Here is a 21,503-nt window from a genome sequence, read left to right on the forward strand (position 1 = left end):
ATGAAAGAATGAATGGAGCCATGTATTGTGAGATTTTGAGTGCAAACCTCCTCCCATCAGCAAAGGGCATTGAAGATGAAACGTGGCTGGGTCTTTCAGCATGACAATAATCCCAAACACACCGCCTGGGCAACGAAGGAGTGGCTTCGTGAGAAGCATTTCAAGGTCCTGGAGTGGCCTAGCCAGTCTCCAGATCTCAACTCCATAGAAAACCTTTGGAGGGAGTTGAAAGTCCGTGTTGCCCAGCGACAGCCCCAAAACATCACTGCTCTAGAGGAGATCTGCATGGAGGAATGGGCCAACATACCAGCAACAGTGTGTGACAACCTTGTGAAGACTTACAGAAAACGTTTGACCTCTGTCATTGCCAACAAAGGATATATAACAAAGTATTGAGATGAACTTTTGATATTGACCAAATACTTATTTTCCACCATAATTTGCAAATAAATTCTTTCAAAAATCAGACAATGTGATTGTCTGGATTTGTTTCCACATTTTGTCTCTCATAGTTGAGGTATACCTATGATGACAATTACAGGCCTCTCTCATCTTTTTAAGTGGGAGAACTTGCACAATTGGTGGCTGACTAAATACTTTTTTGCCCCACTGTATACTAAAAGAAGAAAAGATCTGCCCATATCAGGAATTAAAACACAGGGGTGATTGAATGACACTGAATGAATGGAGGTATTTACAGCTAAAACATTCTGTATCAACTCTACCACAGCCAATTAGAAAGGAAGAGGATCTGAATTTAATGGAACATCTTTGTAATTCACAGCAGACTGTGAAAAACTCTGTAGCACAGATTTATAAAATACTCACGAGTAGGGATGAGCTTCGAGTTCGAGTCGAACTCATGTTCGAACATCGGCTGTTCGCCAGTTCACTGAACAGCGAACAATTTAGGGTGTTCGCAGCAAATTCGAAAGCAGCGGAACACCCTTTAAAAGTCTATGGGAGAAATCAAAAGTGCTAATTTTAAAGGCTTATATGCAAGTTATTGTCATAAAAAGTGTTTGGGGACCGGGGTCCTGCCCCAGGGGACATGTATCAATGCAAAAAAAAGTTTTAAAAATGTCAGTTTTTTCAGAAGCAGTGATTTTAATAGTGCTTAAAGTCAAACAATAAAAGTGTAATATCCCTTTAAATTTCGTACCTGGGGGGTGTCTATAGTTTGCCTGTAAAGGGGCGCATGTTTCCTGTGTTTAGAACAGTCTGACAGCAAAATGACATTTCTAAGGAAAAAAAGTCATTTAAAACTACTCGCGGCTATTAATGAATTGCCGGTCCGACAATACACATAAAAGTTCATTGATAAAAACGGCATGGGAATTCCCCACAGGGGAACCCTGAACCAAAATGTAAAAAAAAAATGAGGTGGGCGGGTCCCCCTAAATTCCATACCAGGCCCTTCAGGTCTGGTATGGATTTTAAGGGGAACCCTGCGCCAAAATTAAAAAAAAAAATGGTGTGCGGTCTCCCCAAAAAGCTGAGCACGCAACCTGGCAGGCCGCAGGAAAAGAGGGGGGGCGAGAGAGCCCCCCCTCCTGAACCGTACCAGGCCAAATGCCCTCACCATTGGGAGGGTGCTTTGGGGTAGCCCCCCAAAACACCTTGTCCCCATGTTGATGGGGACAAGGGCCTCATCCTTATCTTGCCCGGTGGTTGTGGGGGTCTGCGGGTGGGGGGCTTATCGGAATCTGGAAGCCCCCTTTAACAAGGGGACCCCCAGATCTCGGCCCTCCCCCCTGTGTGAAATGGTAAGGGGATTCTTTCTTCTATCTTTCTTCTATCTCCTCTCTTCTTTCTTATATCTTCCTTCGGTTTCTTCCTTCATCTTCATCTTCTTCTGGTTCTTCCTCCGGTGTTCTCGTCCGACATCTTCCTCCGCGGCGCCGGCATCTTCTTCCCTTCGTCTTCTGGGCCGCTCCGCATCCAGCATGATGGGAGGCTCCCGCTGTGTGACGCTTCTCCTCTTCTGACGGTTCTTAAATAACGGCACAGGGAATGCCACAGGGAAGTCCCCGTGTGTCAGAGGAGGGCGGGGTCACCGGGTGGCCCTGCCCTCCATTATTTAAGAACCGTCAGAAGAGGAGAAGCGTCACACAGCAGGAGCCTCCAATCCCATCATGCTGGCTGCGGAGTGGCCCAGAAGACGAAGGGAAGAAGATGCCGGCGCTGCGGAGGAAGATGCCGGACGAGAACACCGGAGGAAGAACCAGAAGAAGAAGAAGATGAAGGAAGAAACCGAAGGAAGATAGAAGATAGAATAAAGAAGATAGAAGAAAGAAGAAGCATTTAAATAAAGGAATTGTCAAAAACTGTCTCTTGTCATTTTTAACATTTTTGACACTTTTTTTGTGAAATGGTAGGGTTACAAACCCTTACCATTTCACACAGGGGGGAGGGCTGGGATCTGGGGATCCCCTTGTTAAAGGGGGCTTCCAGATTCCGATAAGCCCCCCACCCACAGACCCCCACAACCACCGGGCAAGGGTTGTGGGAATGAGACCCTTGTCCCCATCAACATGGGGACAAGGTGTTTTGGGGGGCTACCCCAAAGCACCCTCCCAATGTTGAGGGCATGTGGCCTGGTACGGTTCAGGAGGGGGGGCGCTCTCTCGTCCCCCCTCTTTTCCTGTGGCCTGCCAGGTTGCGTGCTCGGATAAGGGTCTGGTATGGATTTTTGGGGAGACCCCACGCCATTTTTAAAAAAAATTTTGGAGCGGGGTTCCCCTTAAAATCCATACCAGACCTGAAGGGTCTGGTATAGATTTTGAGGGGGACCCCACGCCATATTTTTAAAAATTTTGGCCGGGGTTCCCCTTAATATCCATACTAGACCTGAAGGGCCTGGTATGGAATTTAGGGGGACCCCCACATTATTTTTTTAAATTTTGTGGAATTCCCATGCCGTTTTTATCAATGAACTTTTATGTGTATTGTCGGACCGGCAATTCATTAATAGCCGCAAGTAGTTTTAAATGACTTTTTTTCCTTTGAAATGTTATTTTGCTGTCAGACTGTTCTAAACACGGGAAACATGCGCCCCTTTACAGGCATACTATAGACACCCCCCAGGTACGAAATTTAAAGGTATATTATACTTTTATTGTTTCACTTTAAGCATTATTAAAATCACTGCTCCTGAAAAAACATCCGTTTTTAAAACTTTTTTTTGCATTGATCCATGTCCCCTGGGGCAGGACCCAGGTCCCCAAACACTTTTTATGACAATAACTTGCATATAAGCCTTTAAAATTAGCACTTTTGATTATTCATGTTCGTGTCCCATAGACTTTAACGGTGTTCACATGTTCGAACAAATTTTTTGCCTGTTCGCATGTTCTGGTGCGAACCGAACAGGGGGGTTTTTGGCTCATCCCTACTCACGAGGTTGGCAGAGCTGAGAATCCCTCCATTCATTAGAAAATGGGAAAGGGAATGGGGAACACGATTAGAAGAATGACAAAGAAGTAAAATACTAAAAGCAGTTCATAGCTCTGCAATAGACATAAATACAATTGAAATTAACTAAAAATATAAGTCAAGATGGTATATAACACACGAGAAGGCACAAAAATATCAACCAGAGAAATCACCATTGTGTTGGAGAGGTTGTAATATGAAGGGCACTATGATTCATATATGATGGGAATGTCCTAAAATGTGAGAGTATTGGCAAGAGGTGGAGAAATGTATTGAAGAGGTTACAGGAATTGGAATACCAGACGACCTGTGGTGCTGTCTATTTCATAGTACAGGGGGAGGGAGGTGGTATAGGGGAGAATAGTAATATATGTTTTTGGTACCTGTGATTTGCTGCTATTTCATTTTCTTTAAGTATTTTATATTGAGGGAAAAAAAAGTAGAGCCTCATATGAGTTTCTTTTTAAATTGGAGTAAAGTAGTGTACATAGTACCACGTATACCCTGATCCACAGTCTGCTCACCCTTGGACATGTCCACCAGATGTGCACCATTGTGCCTGTTTGAGCACAACCATGAAATCATAATTGAGAATACTGATTGAATAATGCACGCAAAACGGTCTGGAGTATAGTACCAGCTGTACACTATTTTGTACGCTTTTTCTAGCATTAGTACATTCTTGGAACATTTAGCAATATTCTGTGTCATGACCTACCAATCCTCTGGAACCAGCGCAGCCCCTAACTCACTTTCCCATTGACCTCAATAGCTAGTTACTGGAGGTTTTCTCCGAGAGACAATAGCGGAGAATACGAGTGAGATGATACCTGAAGAGTACGGGCATGATTTGCAGATACTTTTTAAAAGAAGTCAGGCTGTAATGTGGAGTTTGCAAACAAAGAAGTTGAAAGACAAAATGTCTGAGCTGCAGGCAGCAACAATGCTCTTGCAATGGAATATTGTGGGAAGATCTAAGAGAATTGAAAGTGAGTATCCGAATAGGGGACCTTTCCTTTTCAATCTGCAGTGCTGTCATTTTCTCAAAAATGCAATATGGCAACCTGGAGGTGTTCTGTATACAGATGGTATAGAGAGATGATGTACACAGATGGTGTACAGAACGCCCCCTGAAAATGTCATGTCCTGCTTGTGTGATTGGCTCACTGATTTTAACAGAAGTCTGCACTAAGATACAAGTCAGATTTTGGGCACCCCCTGCAACAAAAATGTCATTTTTGTTGAGATACTGCCAAAGGGAAATCATGTCTAAATAGATGCAGACCCTGCCACTTTCCTCATTGACCCCTGCAAGTGCAGCAGCTGATTGATAATTATAAAATTACTCCCATTCACATTCACTCTGCACATGGACAAACAAACAGCAATTTCTTCAGAATAACAAAAGCTATGAATCTGCAACAAAGTTTGTTACAATCCCTGCAATGTACATAGATCAACTAGAGTGGAGGGTTTTTTCAAAGGGTCGAATGAAGGATCCAGGGAAGGCTCCAAAATCGCAGCTGTATCAAAATCAATGGATGAAGGATGACCAGGGAGGAGAGGCGAGGGTTAGAAAAACACTGATCCATCAAAGTGTATAGGAATGCTTCTTATCTATGCTGATGTGACTTTTGTGAGATAACATAAAAGGCTATGGGGCTGAATTCACACTGAAGTCCACCAGGAACCTTTTCCAAAATTGCACTGTGCTGAGATGATCGGAGGGGCATCATTGAATATAATGCGATTTCCCTTGTCATGCAATTTGTGAACCCAGGCTTGAGAACTTCTAAAGTAGCACTGAAGTTGCATCAAAGTCACATCAAACGTGCAAGCAAGTAGCACTGCATAGTCACACTGGAAATTGCATTTGGATAGTGGGAAGTGATATGGGGAATACACAACACAAACATGGCAAAAACACATCATGTGTTATGTTAAATGTAACAATACAGGAAAACCACTGCAAAAATGCAGCAAAAACTCATATGCATTTTTTGTATGTTTTTGATACAGAGTAGTGTGAAAGTAACCTAAAGCACACTGGTTTATTCACATATACTCATTCACACCCACTTTTTAACATGCACTGCACCCATCCTGATCGGTTTTCTATCAATCAAAAGGTATAAACCCAACTTCATTCATCTCTTCTTTCTGGGTAAGATTCAAATATTCATAAGAAATTTATGTATTTCTCTTTTGGTTACAACTACCTACCACACGCTACCTCCAGAGGGCGTTATAGGCCCAAATTACAGTACATAGCTGTCAGCATTAGACGGAGACGGTTGTTGGTGTTATTCCCACCCTTTAACCTTCCTTTACTCTATCAAAAAATACAAAAATAAAAGGTTTTGCCTTTAGTTCTACTTTAAAGTGGCTGTACACCCCATTCCTGAAAACTGACCTGGGCACATATATCTGTAGTGTTTACTTATCTCTCTTCAAAGCCCCGTGTCCAGTGTGTTTCTGATGCTTCATTCCTCTGTTATCAGCGTGATAACTTCTGACAAACTCTTTGGCACAGGAGATAAAAGCAGCTGAAATTTGTGTCAGGGTGGGTGCTATAAATAGATTATCAGAGGGTTTGTCTATTCACAGAACAGCTCTGCATGTTTCTTCCTTCCTCTGCCTATGTGGAGGGGGGTGTGTGCCTTTCCTCCAATCATCTCACACACAGTGTATGCCCAGACTCCACACCCAGTGCTGGAACAGGAAGAAAACAATCTAACACGACGTTCACTTTCTAAACAGTGTATAAAGATGGCGACAGCAGATATACATGTAAAACGTATGTAGGAGGATTTGTTTTTTATCTTTGTGTATCATCTGAGTCTGTTCACTTCACTGGGTATATGTGAGGGTTTACATTCACTTTAAGTCTTATCTGATGTATTAAGATAAATAGATGTGTACAGTCTGCATATAACAGAAAACAAATCACACTAATAATTAGTAATTTCTCTGGAAAAAACACCTGAAAATACCAATTTATTACAGCAATGTGATTATTCAGATTAAATATTTACCTCAAACTCTTGATATTGTGTAGAGCCGGTATAAATTTCCTCAATCCTTCACTCAGAATATTACATGAATTTACATCTACTTCTATCTCTCTGCAGGATTTAAGGATAAAAGACAGCACAGAGCAGTCCAGAGGGCTGAGGGGGACCTCAGAAAAGTCAACTTTGTTTGATCCAATACATTTTGCCACCAGAGCCTTATTCCTGCTCTCATAGAGATAGTAGAATACATTAAGAAGCTTTCTCTTGTCTTCTGTAGATTTGCCATATCTTTGGTCTGTGATTTTCTTCTGGATCCAGGTGATGACATGTCTGGCAGCCTGAGTGGACAATTCTCCCACATGAGACTTTAACATGGATCTAGTAGAAGAGTCTGAGAGACCGCAGAGGAAACGGAGGAATATTTCAGCACGGCCGTCTTTGTAAGATTCAGCCTTATCAAGTGTTTTTTGTAATCTGTCAGGATTATAGTTCATAAAGTGGACTAAAGCCGCAAAAAACTCCTGAAGAGTGAGATGTAAGAAGGTGTAATCCACATCAGGAGGCTGACCAGATTCCATCATGAAAGAGGAAAAGACATGATTATCATCTCTCACACTGAATGACTCCAGATGACGATCATCAAATACAATTATGTGATTCATGACTCCATGTTCTGCCATCCACCCAATAGAGGTCAGTAGTTCCCGGGCAGTGTGACCACCATCTTTATTCTGGCTGTGATTGGCCAGAATGTTGGAGACAAAAACCACAAAGAGTTGTGTCACGGTTTTGGGTAATGATGTCATCAGCTGATCAGTGATTGTTGGTTGGGATCTGAAGCACATTGATAACACTGTACAGATGATCCAGCAGTATGATGGGATATAACAGAAAGTGTACAGCATGTCATTCTCCTGCACGTAATGAAAAGCCTTCTCTGATAATTCCTCATTTCCAAAGAAATTATTGAAGAAGATCAGTCTGTCTCCATGGAGAAATCCCATGATCTCAGCTATTCTCTGGAAAACACTGGTATCTACTGATGCCAGTCTGGTTGGACGGCTGGTTATCAGTACAGAGGGACCCTTAAGAAGACTCTGCCTCACCAAACTGACCACAATCTTACTAAAATGTGATCTCCGTTTTGGATTGGACAGTTTACTTGATCTGAAATCCATTTGGTGAATACTTTCATCCAATCCATCAAATATAAACAGAAGTATTTCTGGATCTTGTAAAATATCTCCAATCTGACTCTGCAGATATGGATATTGATGAAGAATCATCTCCTCCAAGCTGACCTCTCCCAGTCTATTAAGGTCCCGGAATCTGAAGAAGAAGAGAAAGGCAAATCTCTGGTAGTGTTTTCCAGTCACCCAGTCATAGACAAACTTCTGCATCAGTGTGGTCTTCCCTATTCCTGGCACTCCGCTCACCATTACTACATGTGGTACACAATGTGACTGGGGGTTCCATCGGAACAGCTTGTTGGGGGAAATGTGCTCCAGTCTAGTTTGTGTTTCCTTCAAGCATTCCTCATGTTTTACCCCAGTCTGTATTATCTCATTCTGTGGACGTTCCCTGAACTGATCAGTGGAGACTACAATCAGATCCACATAACGTTCATTGATGAGGAATCTTTGTGGTTCCAAGGTAGTTCCTGGAGGTCTATGCTCCACCAGAGTCTCAGTCTTCTCCATTAGATATTGTTTGTGCTTTTCCTGAATATCTGGGAATATAATGAAAATATAGTATAGATCAGGTTAAAGTAGAAGTTGAGAATGTTGATGTTATTTTCTTCTGTAATGTTCATAATGTTAATAAAGTTTTTTTATTGTTACTACATTTTAGTTTCAAATGTTACAGGTTACCATGTGTGGTCATTAAACCATCCAGATATTACTTGAAAACAGAGATTTTTTTTATCTGCAATATGCATATTTCTCCATGTTTTAGCCTCTAAATACCCTGCAAGTAAAGAAAAATACCTATTGATCCTGCCAGAAATACACTTGTATCCTGGTTTCCTCTTGTGACAGAAAACATTATGCCTTTTCTATACTGAATTATTAAAAAATAATGTCAGCCCTGCCCAGTTTTACTTTCCTATGCTGTCAAATAGATACATTTATTTGGGTACATTGTCGCAATTGTCAGTTAAAGTAACGCAGTGCCGTATTGCAAAAAATGGCCTGGTCATGAAGGGGGTAAAATCTTCTGGAGGTCAAGTGGTTAAAGAGTACCTCCACTTTTGTTGAGAAAAAACATTCCCCTCTGGGTGATCTATGTCCTCTGCAGGGATTTAACCATTGGCATCCACGCTATAGCCGAATGACAGCCACAGCGCGGACCTGAATTTCCAGGGGGCTGTCATATGATGGCCTCTCCTTTGCACGCTCCCCACCCGCCCCCTGCAGGGTGCGTGCGGCATGCGCTGTGTTTACCGAGTCACTGAGACTCGGGTGATCACAGATCAGATCCCGGCCCCTTACCCCGTGATCAGCTGTCAGCCAATGACAACTGATCACATGATGTAAACAAAAGCTCGGTAATCGTTTTTTTTCTCCTCACGCTGAAAGCGTGAGGATAAAAAAAGCCGGTCACCGGCTTATGTGCAAGGGACATCGGTCCCGAAGAGGAAGAGGCAATTCTGCCTCAACTGTGCCCACCAGTACCCCCTGCCAGTGCCACCTGCCATTGCCACCTGCCAGTGCCCACCAGTAGCACTTATCAATGCCCATGAGTGCCACCTATCAATGCCCACCAGTGGTGCCAATCAGTGCCAGCTAGCAGTGCTGCCTATCAGTGTAACCCACCAGTGCTGATCAGTGCCCATTATTGCCACCCATCAGTGCCCACCACTGCCACCTATCAGTGCCCATCAGTGCCGCCTCATCAGCGTACATCAATGAAGGAGAAAAATTACCTGTTTGCAAAATTTTATGACAAAATATAAAAAATATATACTTTTTTTTTAAATTGGTCTTTTTAAACTTTTTTAACAAAAAATAAAAACTGCAGAGGTGATCAAATACCACCAAAAGAAAGCTCTATTTGTGGGAAAAAAATGCTAAAAATTTATTTTGGGTACAGTGTTGTATGACCGCGCAATTGTCATTCAAAGTGCATCAACGCTGAAAGCTGAAAATTGGTCTGGACTGGAGGGGGGTTTAAGTGCCCTGTAAGCAAGTGGTTAAACAAACTTTGTTGCAGATTCCTACCTCTTGTTATTCTGAAGAAATAGCGGTTTGCCTGTGTCTATGTACTGAGTGAGTCTGTATGGGAGTGACTTTATAGTTATCAATCACCTGTGGCACTTGCAGGGCTCTAATGAGGAAATTGGCAGGGTCTGCCTCCCTTTTAGATGTGTAGAAGAAAATAATCTGGTCGGCCGCACATCCGATAAAATCACCTTTATTTGGGCATACAAGTATTCAAGAAAGACTATCCACACTCCACTTCAATCAAGGGAACATACAACTTCAGCTAATGCATTTCACGCCAACATTCAGCACTTAGTCATAGCTGATACTAAAATGTTTGCACAGATTATATATATATATATATATATATATATATATATATATATATATATATACACACACACACACACACACACACATAGTGCCTTAACCACTTGAGCCCCGGACCATTATGCTGCCTAAGGACCAGAGGTCTTTTTCCAATTTGGCACTGCGTCGCTTTAACTGCTAATTGCGCGGTCATGCAATGCTGTACCCAAACGAAATTTGCGTCCTTTTCTTCCCACAAATAGAGCTTTCTTTTGATGGTATTTGATCACCTCTGCGGTTTTTATTTTTTGCGATATAAACGGAAAAAGACTGAAAATTTTGAAAAAAAATGATATTTTCTACTTTTTGTTATAAAAAAAAATCCAATAAACTCAATTTTAGTCATACATTTAGGCCAAAATGTATTCGGCCACATGTCTTTGGTAAAAAAAATGTCAATAAGCGTATATTTATTGGTTTGCGCAAAAGTTATAGCGTCTACAAACTAGGGTGCATTTTCTGGAATTTACACAGCTTTTAATTTATGACTGCCTATGTCATTTCTTGAGGTGCTAAAATGGCAGGGCAGTACAAACCCCCCCAAATGACCCCATTTTGGAAAGTAGACACTCCAAGGAAATTGCTGAGAGGCATGTTGAGCCCATTGAATATTTATTTTTTTTGTCCCAGGTGATTGAATAATGACAAAAAAAAATATATATTTACAAAAAGTTGTCACTAAATGATATATTGCTCACACAGGCCATGGGCATATGTGGAATTGCACCCCAAAATACATTCAGCTGCTTCTCCTGAGTATGGGGATACCACATGTGTGGGACTTTTTGGAGCCTAGCCGCGTACGGGGCCCCGAAAACCAAGCACCGTCTTCAGGATTTCTAAGGGTGTAAATTTTTGATTTCACTCTTCACTGCCTATCAAAGCAAACATGATAAAACATAATAACAATAAAACATTGCAGAATAGAATACAGTAAAAAAGAACAGAACAATAGAGAGAATAGAGAGAGAGAGAGAACAATAAAACGACAACTATTTTTTTTTATTTTATATATATTTTTTTTTTTTTACACTTTTTTTGTAACTAACTTTTATAACTGTAACCGGTTCCAGGTTCGGGTCTCTCAAAATGCGATGGCATCTTGGGAGACCCTGTGAAAGTGTGCCTAGTCTGTGCAATGCTGTACCCTATGCTAATACTCAACTAGTGAATGGTAGCGTTCAAAACATTCACCAATGCAAAGACCAGGATTGTCAGGACAGGAGGGACAATAATAGCGGGTGTCACGCCTATATCCGCGCTTGCTGCAGACACAACATCTTTTTTGGGGGGGTTTGTTGGGTAGGGGTACTCGGGAGGACATAAAGAAAATGCCTCTCATGCAGCCGACTGCATTTGGTTGGGGATGTGAATGGGGGAAGTACGGGCGCTGCAGAAGCGGTGGGTTCCCAATTAGGATTGGCGAATGCAGCAGGAAGGGCATTATGGGCACGACGGGCCTGTGTTTGTCTTTTTGGTGGCAGCGGGACACTACTTGTGCTTGCCACCTCACCAGCTTGAACTGCACTTATGGGACTCGCCACGTCACCAAGTGTTACTGCAGTGCTGGTTTGACTACGACCTGGGTGTACTAGGCCGCTGGTGCTTGCCAGTTCACCAAAACGCTACCAAAAAAACTGTTAGCGATCGCAGGGATCAGGTCTGACTCTGCGAACGCTGCAGTTATGCGTTTAGTCTTTTGTAAGTGACAGTGATCGATCGATACTGCACTTGGGTGGGCTGGGCTGGGCCGGGCGGAGGGGCAAAACGCAGGTGCTAGCAGGTATCTGGGCTGATCCCGCTAACACTGTGTTTTTGGGAACCCTAAACTGCTGGGGACGCTAGTATAGATCTGATCGGATCAGATATTGATCCGTACAGATACTATACCACTAAGGGAGGCGTATGCTGCGTGCGTGGGTGTTAGTGGTACTGGCGCTAATCTGACACTGCGTGGGGCTGGTGCTTGCCAGTTCACCAAAATACTACCAAAAAAACTGTTAGCGATCGCAGGGATCAGGCCTGACTCTGCGAACGCTGCAGTTATGCGTTTAGTGTTTTGTAAGTGACAGTGATCGATCGATACTGCACTTGGGTGGGCTGGGCGGAGGGGCAAAACGCAGGTGCTAGCAGGTATCTGGGCTGATCCCGCTAACACTCCGTTTTTGGGAACCCTAAACTGCTGGGGACGCTAGTATAGATCTGATCGGATCAGATATTGATGCGTTCAGATACTATACCACTAAGGGAGGCACATGCTGCGTGCGTGGGTGTTAGCGGTACTGGCGCTAATCTGACGCTGCCTGGGGCGACGCATATCACCGCCGGGCGATCAGGGGGCTAAACCTTTATTCGGTAATAAACGGCGGGTGCCCTGACACTATAAAAAATAAAGGAACTAACCAGCGTCACCCGTAACACTTATACGGTGATCAGTGGTGAAAGGGTTAACTAGGGGGTAATCAAGGGGTTAAAACATTTATTAGATAGTATATGGGGGTCCCTGATGCTATAAAACGCTGACGGCGAACCTCAATATTTACGTCCCTAACTAGCGTCACCAGCGACACTAATACAGCGATCAGAAAAATGATCACTTAGCGACACTGGTGACAGGGGGTGATCAATGGGTTAAAACTTTATTAGGGGGGTTAGGGGGGTACCCTAGACCTAAAGGGGGGTAACAGTAACTGTCCCAACACTGTAACTGTCACAAACTGACACCAATGCTGTAATCAGAAAAAAAAAAAAAAAAACTGCTTGGTGTCAGTTTGTGACGGGGGGGGGGTGATTCGGGGGGGATCGGGGGGCGATCGGGGGGGGATCGGGGTGTTTTGTGTGCCTGGCATGTTCTACTGTGTGTGTAGTGTTGTGCACTCACAGTGAAGTCTTCTCTCCTCGGGCCGGAACTTAAATTACCGAGCCGAGGAGAGATGACATCATTTCCTTTGCTGCTGTTTAGCATACAGCAGCAAAGGAATGATTCGATTGGCCGGCGGCGATCGCGAGGGGGGGGCCACGAACGGATGGCCTCCCCCTCATCTCCAATCGCCGGGGGACAAAACACGACCGCCTCGGGCACCAGGGGGGGTCCGATCGGACCCCCCACCCGCGGAAGGCAAATCACGTACATGTACGTGATTTTGCCTGTCCGTGCCACCTTGCCGACGTACATCGGCGTGAGGCGGTCGTCAAGTGGTTAAAGTATTCACACCCCTTGAAATTTTCCACATTTCATCATGTTACAATCAAAAACGTAAATGTATTTTATTGGGATTTTTTGTGATAGACCAACACAAAGTGGCACATAATTGTGAAGTGGAAGGAAAATTATAAATTATTTTCAAATTATTTTACAAATAAATATGTGAAAAGTGTGGTGTGCATTTGTATTCAGCCCTCCTGAGTCAATACTTTGTAGAACCCCCTTTCGCTGCAAATACAGCTGCAAGTTTTTTGGGGGATGTCTCTACCAGCTTTGCACATCTAGAGAGTGACTTTTTTGACCATTCTTCTTTGCAAATGAAGAAAATGGGCTTTGAGGTAACCAACCTCGGAACTTTAATGATGTTTATATCTTAAATATCAAGTCATCAAGGGTATGAATAAAATTAAATGTATTTATTTAAACATTATTAAAAAAATCACAAGACATGATTTAGTACAGAAAAAGTTTTTTCATAAAATTCAGTAATATATCGCAAAAGATACCACTTTTCTCAACATGTTTCGCTCATTGGAGCTTCCTCAGGAGACTTGTCATGTGGCATCATATTAGACTGGAAATTACAAGAATACATAGAATAAGTACTTAGGTTAAGATATAGATCCGTACATCCAATATGCATCAATTATTATCATAATAATAAGAGGTATATAAATTATATGATAAAGGGACATTATATGATAGATAAGAAAACATACATAATAAATAAATATATAGTACAATGAAAATAGCCGTGCAGTTGCCAAGATGAACCTTATCCAGATTGACAATCAAAATATGTATATCACTCAAGATTGAAATCAATGAAATGTATATCCTATGGGTTGCTTTCCTTCAGAGATGGGTCTTCACGAGTGTTTGCAGAGATTTACAAAAAGTGATCAGTAAGTGGAGTCCATTCTGATAAAGAAAGGACCAATATATGGGTAAATTAATGATGTTTAGATAAAAATAATATTTAAATGGAAATAATATTAATTATATAGAAAGACCAAAATAGGAAAATTACCTAAAAGTATTAATTAGTAGAATCAATATTATCCATGGATAAGGTTTTGGATAAGGTTTTCTTCTAAGATTGTCCTGTATTTGGTTCCATCCATCTTCCCATCAACTCTGACCAGCTTCCCTGTCCCTGCTGAAGAAAAGCATCCCCACAACATGATGCTGCCACCACCATGTTTCACAGTGGGGATGGTGTTCAGGGTGATGTGCAGTGTTAGTTTTCTGCCACACACAGTGTTTTGCTTTTTGGCCAAAAAGTTCAATTTTGGTCTCATCTGACCAAAGCACCTTCTTCCACATGGCTTCTCTCAAACTGCAAATGGGACTTCTTATGGCTTTCTTTCAACAATGGCTTTCTTCTTGACACTGTTCCATAAAGACCAGATTTGTGGAGAGCACAACTAATAGTTGTCCTGTGGACAGATTCTCCCACCTTAGCTGTGGATCTCTGCAGCTCCTCCAGAGTTACCATGGACCTCTTGGATGCTTCTCTGATGAATGCTCTCCTTTCCCAGTCAGTTTAGGTGGATGGCCATATCTTGGTAGGTTTTCAGTTGTGCCATACTCTTTCCATTTTCGGATGATGGATTGAACAGTCCTCCGTGAGATGTTCAAAGCTTGGGAGATTTTTTTATAACCTAACCCTGCTTTAAACGTCTTCACTTTATCCCTGACCTGTCTGGTGTGTTCCTTGGCCTTAATGGTGTTGTTTGTTCACTAAGGTTCTTAACAAACCTCTGAGGGCTTCACAGAACAGCTGTATTTACACTGAGATTAACCACTTGCCGACCGCCACATATACATATAGGTCGGCAGAATGGCACGGCTGGGCAAATGGTCGTATAGGTACGTCCCTTTGAATTTGCTGACGTGTGGTCACATGCATGCCGCCGCCGGCGCATGCGCGACCCTGCCGCGAGCTCTGTGAGTCGGGTCGTGGGTCCCGCGGACTCAATTGCCACGGGGATACCTGCGATCGTCTCATGGAGCTGAAGAATGGGGAGATACTGATGTAAACAAGCATCTCCCCGTTCTGCCTAGTGACACTGTCACCGATCATAGCTCCCTGTGATCGAGAGCTATGATCAGTGAAGTGTTGTTCGTAGCCCAGCCCCCTAACAGTTAGCATCACTCCCCAGGACACACTTAACCCCTCCCTAGCCCCCTAGTGGTTAACCCCTTCACTGCCAGTGTCATTTTTACAGTAATCAGTGTAATTTTTTTGCGTGATAGGACCCTGTTGTCGGAAATTCCGACCGTGTGTAGGCTCCATCACACATTTTCCATCGGAATTTCCGACACACAAAGTTTGAGAGCAGGCTATAAAATTTTCCGACAACAAATCTTTTATCGGAAATTCAGATCGTGTGTACACAAATCCGACGCTCAAAGTGCCACGCATGCTCAGAATAAATTAAGAGACGAAAGCTATTGACTACTGCCCCGTTTATAGTCCCGACGTACGTGTTTTACGTCACCGCGTTCAAAACGATCGGATTTTCCGACAACTTTGTGTGACCGTGTGTATGCAAGACAAGTTTGAGCCAACATCCGTCGGAAAAAATCCATGGATTTTGTTGTCGGAATGTCCGATCAATGTCCAACCGTGTGTACGGGGCATACGTCCGCACAGTGGATATGGGTACTATTAGAATATAGAACTGCTGCCTCTACAGGTACAATTCCACCTGGGTGGAATGTGCTAGAATATGTATAGAAAATAGGTGTAGATGTGGCGCTTTTCTAGTGGGGTAGATTTTTTATGGTAAACCGCCGTTTTATGCCTTATGTAGTCTCCTAGGCTAGGTATGTAGGTTAGGTAGTTTAAATTATGTGTGCTATAGATAAATGGCAGGTGCCTTAAACATTGTGTGTGTGCACATATATCCCAGTGTAGTGCTAGAGGTTTATGGTGTCCTTTTGACAGTTAAACTGGTTCAAAACCGAGATAAGTGGATGAATAAAACTTAAAAAAATTAATGAAAAATAAAAAATATAAAATATATAAGAACCAGCGTGTGTTATAGCCTCTGTAGCCCAGTTTGTGATGAGTTTTTAGATTGTGCTACAGCAGTGGTCTCAAAGTACCGGCCCGCGGGCCATTTGCGGCCAGCGGACTGGTTATAAATGGCCCGCCGAGCCTGGACGGGTTTGCAGAGGGGGAGGCGCCGAAGAGCTTTGTCTCCGTCTCCGTGCCCTCTCTGCTGCACGCTGCTGCAGCCCAGAGAGAGAACAGAGCGGAGGAAGGAGCGAAGGAAGGATCTGCCCATCGCCCCGCCCATCACCCCGCCCACCTAGGCACTGGTGATCGTTCAGAACGCTGGATCCAGGGTCCTGGAGAGGTGAGTGAGCCATCACACTGAGGCAAGTCCTTAGTGGGGTGACTGGGGTAGAAATGTGTGTGTGGGGGGTATTTATGGAGTGTGAGGGGTATTTGTGGGGGTATTTATGGAGTGTGGGGGGTATTTGTGGGGGTATTTATGGAGTGTGGGGGGTATTTGTACAGTGTGGGGGTATTTGTACAGTGTGGGGGGGTATTTGTACAGTGTGGGAGGTATTTATGCAGTGTGCGGGTATTTATGGAGTGTGGGGGTATTTATGGAGTGTGGGGGGTATTTGTACAGTGTGGGGGGTATTTGTACAGTGTGGGGGCATTTATGGAGTGTGGGGGGTAATGCTGGGTTAATGCGTTTAATAATGCTGACATCAGTGTTGGGGGTTAATAATGGGTTTGCTGACATCAGTGTTGGGGGTTAATAATGGGTTTGCTGACATCAGTGTTGGGGGTTAATAATGCGTTTGCTGACATCAGTGCTGGGTATAGTATATTATTGCTGGTATAGTTTATTGTTTATTGAAGTTTTGAAAGTTTGCATGCGGACCCCATGGGATATGAAAACTTGTCATGTGGCCCTCTGCCAATTTGAGTTTGAGACCCCTGTGCTACAGCCTCTGGCGGCTGCTTGACTAATCCTAGAATGTGTTCCAATGTGTGGTTTTTAACCAAAGGTGGTGTGGGTTACACCCCGTGAATATTAATCACAAATATTAAATACTAATTTGCAAGTATAAAGACAGAATCACATAAAATATATGCCCAATATTGTATCACATACAGTTGCATTAATGAATAGTAAAGTGTAAAAAGTGCTTTATGATCAAAATATATGTGCTAGTTTAGCATCTATTAATTAGCAAAGTGACTTGTGCTTAAAAGATTAATTAACAAAGTGACTTGTGCTCCAAAAGAAAAACCAGTACTTGCTGGAAAGATAATTTTGTTTTTCAAAAGTCTTTTTATATGGCTCAAAAAGAATGAGTCCTCATTGAGAGACAATATTATTTAAAAACTTCTTATCCAGGTGCTGGCTTAGTGATGGTGCTTCTCACTCTTGCTCCTAATGTGCTTGCACTCACCGGATAGCCTCACCACTGCAGGGGTATACGCGGTCACAGTATCTGCCACCAGTGGCGAATTTACCGGGGTCACAACAGTTGCAGTTGCGACTGGGCCCAGAACATTAATGCCACCGCCGGTGTCTCTGTTGTGCTATTGTTCTATGACACACGATCTCCGCTCAGAGCTGTGCTGTCCTGAGAAGGCAGACAGCACTGATGGAAATTATTAGCAGGCACTGATGAGCACTAATAGAAGGCACTGATGAGCACTGATGAGCACTAATAGAAGGCACTGATGAACACTAATAGCAGGCACTGATGAGCACTAATAGAAGGAACTGATGAGCACTGATGAGCACTAATAGAAGGCACTGATGAGCACTGATGAGCACTAATAGAAGGCACTGATGAGCACTAATAGAAGGCACTGATGAGCACTGATGAGCACTAATAGCAGACACTGATGAGCACTAATAGAAGGCACTGATGAGCACTGATAGACGGCATTGATGAGCACTGATAGATGGCACTGATGAGCACTGATAGAAGGCACTGATGAGCACTGATAGAAGGCACTGATGAGCACTGATAGAAGGCACTGATGAGCACTAATAGAAGGCACTGATGGGCACTGATGAGCACTGATAGAAGGCACTGATGAGCACTGATAGACGGCACTTATGAGCACTGATAGACAGCACTGATGAGCACTGATAGAAGGCACTGATGGGCACTGATGAGCACTGATAGAAGGCACTGATGAGCACTGATAGAAGGCACTGATATGCACTGATGAGCACTGATAGAAGGCACTGATGGGCACTGATGAGCACTGATAGAAGGCACTGATGAGCACTGATGAGCACTAATAGAAGGCACTGATGAACACTAATAGCAGGCACTGATGAGCACTAATAGAAGGAACTGATGAGCACTGATGAGCACTAATAGAAGGCACTGATGAACACTAATAGAAGGCACTGATGAGCACTGATGAGCACTGATAGAAGGCACTGATGGGGCACTGATGAGCACTGATAGAAGGCACTGATGGGCACTGATGAGCACTAATAGAAGGCACTGATGAGGCACTGATGAGCACTAATAGAAGGCACTGATGAACACTAATAGCAGGCACTGATGAGCACTAACAGAAGGAACTGATGAGCACTGATGAGCACTAATAGAAGCACTGATGAGCACTAATAGAAGGCACTGATGAGCACTGATGAGCACTAATAGCAGACACTGATGAGCACTAATAGAAGGCACTGATGAGCACTGATAGACGGCATTGATGAGCACTGATAGATGGCACTGATGAGCACTGATAGAAGGCACTGATGAGCACTGATAGAAGGCACTGATCAGCACTAATAGAAGGCACTGATGGGCACTGATGAGCACTGATAGAAGGCACTGATGAGCACTGATAGAAGGCACTGATGGGCACTGATGAGCACTGATAGAAGGCACTGATGGGCACTGATGAGCACTGATAGAAGGCACTGATGAGCACTGATGAGCACTGATAGAAGGTACTGATGAGCACTGATAGAAGGCACTGATAGACGGCACTGATGAGCACTGATAGATGGCACTAATGAACACTGATAGGAGACATTTATGGGCACTGATAGGAGGCACTGATGGGCACTGATAGGAGGCACTGATGAGCACTGATAGGACACATTGATGAGTACTGATAGCAGGCACTAATGTGCACTGATAGGTGGCATTGATGGGCACTGATAGATGGTACTGATGGGCACTGAGGAACACCGATAGGCAGAACTCAGGCAGTATTGATGGGCTTTGATGGGCAGAATTGAAGAGTACTGATAGGTGGCACTGATGGACGCAGTTAGGTGGCATTAATGAGCACTGATAGGTGGTGCTGTTAGGCAGAATTGATGGGCACTAATAGGCGGCATTAAAGAGCACTGATAGGTAACACTTGTAGGTGGAAGTGATGGGCACTGATAGGCGGCATTGATGAGCACTGATAGATGGCACTGATGATTGGGGCACTGATTATCAGTGTAAACAATTTACTGACATTCTTGACAGTTAACAGCAGTCCTTTCCTAACACAGACACAGCGTGGGAGGAAAGGGCTGTGGATCTGTTTACATGTGATCAGCTGATCACATGGTAAAGGGCCGATGTGATTGCGCTGGATGCATGTCCCAGGGGTCATGTGGGAAGCACGGTTTTGGGAGGATGTCCATGGACACCCTCCCAAAATTGGAAGCCCGGGGCTCGGATGGAAGGGGGGGGCCCATCATGGTTTCTTGCACTGGGGCCCTGAAGGTTCTAGTTACGCCTCTGTCTGCCACTGTAGACAACCAGGACCTCAGTCTGTAATGACATAACACCAAGAAGGTCTGTGCCAGAAGAAACTTCACACTTTCATCTGACCTCTTGCAATCTCTGTAGAATAAGCCTGAGGTCCTGGTTGTCTACAGTGATTGTGACTCTGCTATAATTTGAGCTAGATTTAAAGTCGTTAGAGAACATTTAAAGCACGGACCGGAGTCATCCAGGGCTGCTACACAGTGGCAGATACTGTGATCGCGTACAGAGGCGGCTCTCTAATTAGGCGAAATAGGCGGTAACCTCAGGCCTCACAGTCACAGGGGCCTCGCACAGCTGGCTAGTTTACCTAATTAGAGAACAGCCTCTTCCAGCAGCAGAGATCTCCGCCATCACACAGTCCCGAGTCGCTTTGCTACAGGGAGAGATAACAGGCTGTGAGTGAGACGTGTGATCGGAGCTCACGTATATCTCCGGATCACAGATACGGAGAGCCGCTCAGCAGAGCTCTGACAGATCTCCCCCCTCCCCCTGCTGCCCGCACAGCCAGACAGAAGAGGAAAGAGAGCTTCTGCTCCTCCTCCTCCCGCCCTCTCCTCCTGTGTCTGCCCCGCCCACTCTCCTCGGCAGTGTTCTCTGTTCTGTCTCAGAGAAGGGGATGTGTGGGCGGGAGATTCAAGCTGAAGCTCAGCAAACAGAAAAGGACAAGGGGAGTCTGATCCATCCATCCATCCATCCAGTCCCTCCTGCCTCCCACTGAGTACACTGATGTAGGGGATGATCTTCCTTCCCTTCTTCCTCCATCCCCTTCGCTTTCTTTCATTCTTTCTTTCTTCCTTTCCATTCTTCCTTCCTCTTTCTTTTTTTCTTTCCATCCCTCTTTCTTTCTTTCTTTCTTCCTTTCCATTCTTCCTCCCTCTTTTCTTTCTTTCTTTCTTTCTTCTTCTTTCTTCTTTCTTTCTTCTTTCTTTCTTTCTTTCTTTCTTTCTTTCTTTCTTTCTTTCTTTTCTTTCCTTTCTTTCTTCTTTCTTTCTTTCTTTCTTTCTTTCTTTCTTTCTTTCTTTCTTTCTTTCCTCTCTTTCCTTCCATCCCTCTTTCTTTCTCTTTCTTTCTTTCTCACCTGCCATCTTTCTTTCTTTCCTTCCATCTTTCCTTCCATCTTTTTCTCTTTCTTTCTCTCTTTCCTTCCATCCCTCTTTCTTTCTCTTTCTTTCTCATCTTCCATCTTTCTTTCCATCTTTTTCTCTTTCTTTCTTTCTTTCTTTCTTTCTTTCTTTCTTTCTTTCTTTCTTTCTTTCTTTCTTTCTTTCTTTCTTTCTTTCTTTCTTTCTTTCTTTCTTTCTTTCTTTCTTTCTTTCTTTCTTTCTTTCTTTCTTTCTCTTTCTTTCTTCTTTCTTTCTCTTTCCTTCCATCCTTCTTTCTCTTTCTTTTCTTTCTTTCTTTCTTTCTTTCTTTCTTTCTTTCTTTCTTTCTTTCTTTCTTCTTTCTTTCTCTTTCTTTCTTTCTTTCCTTCCATTCTTTCTTTATCTGTCGGGT

At 43.5% G+C, this 21,503-nt stretch overlaps 1 protein-coding gene across 1 annotated transcript in view; it reads right to left on the reverse strand.

Annotated features, from left to right (window-relative positions):
- Positions 1-21,503, reverse strand: part of LOC141116681 (NACHT, LRR and PYD domains-containing protein 3-like) — a 135,629-nt gene that overhangs the window by 41,103 nt on the left and 73,023 nt on the right. Inside the window, exon 5 of the mRNA XM_073609072.1 lies at positions 6,471-8,178. Coding sequence (XP_073465173.1) covers positions 6,471-8,178 — 1,708 coding nt within the window. The remainder of the gene's footprint in view (positions 1-6,470; positions 8,179-21,503) is intronic.

The sequence above is a fragment of the Aquarana catesbeiana genome, linkage group LG13 (assembly GCF_042186555.1).
Source record: "Aquarana catesbeiana isolate 2022-GZ linkage group LG13, ASM4218655v1, whole genome shotgun sequence".
NCBI classification, from domain to species: domain Eukaryota; kingdom Metazoa; phylum Chordata; class Amphibia; order Anura; family Ranidae; genus Aquarana; species Aquarana catesbeiana.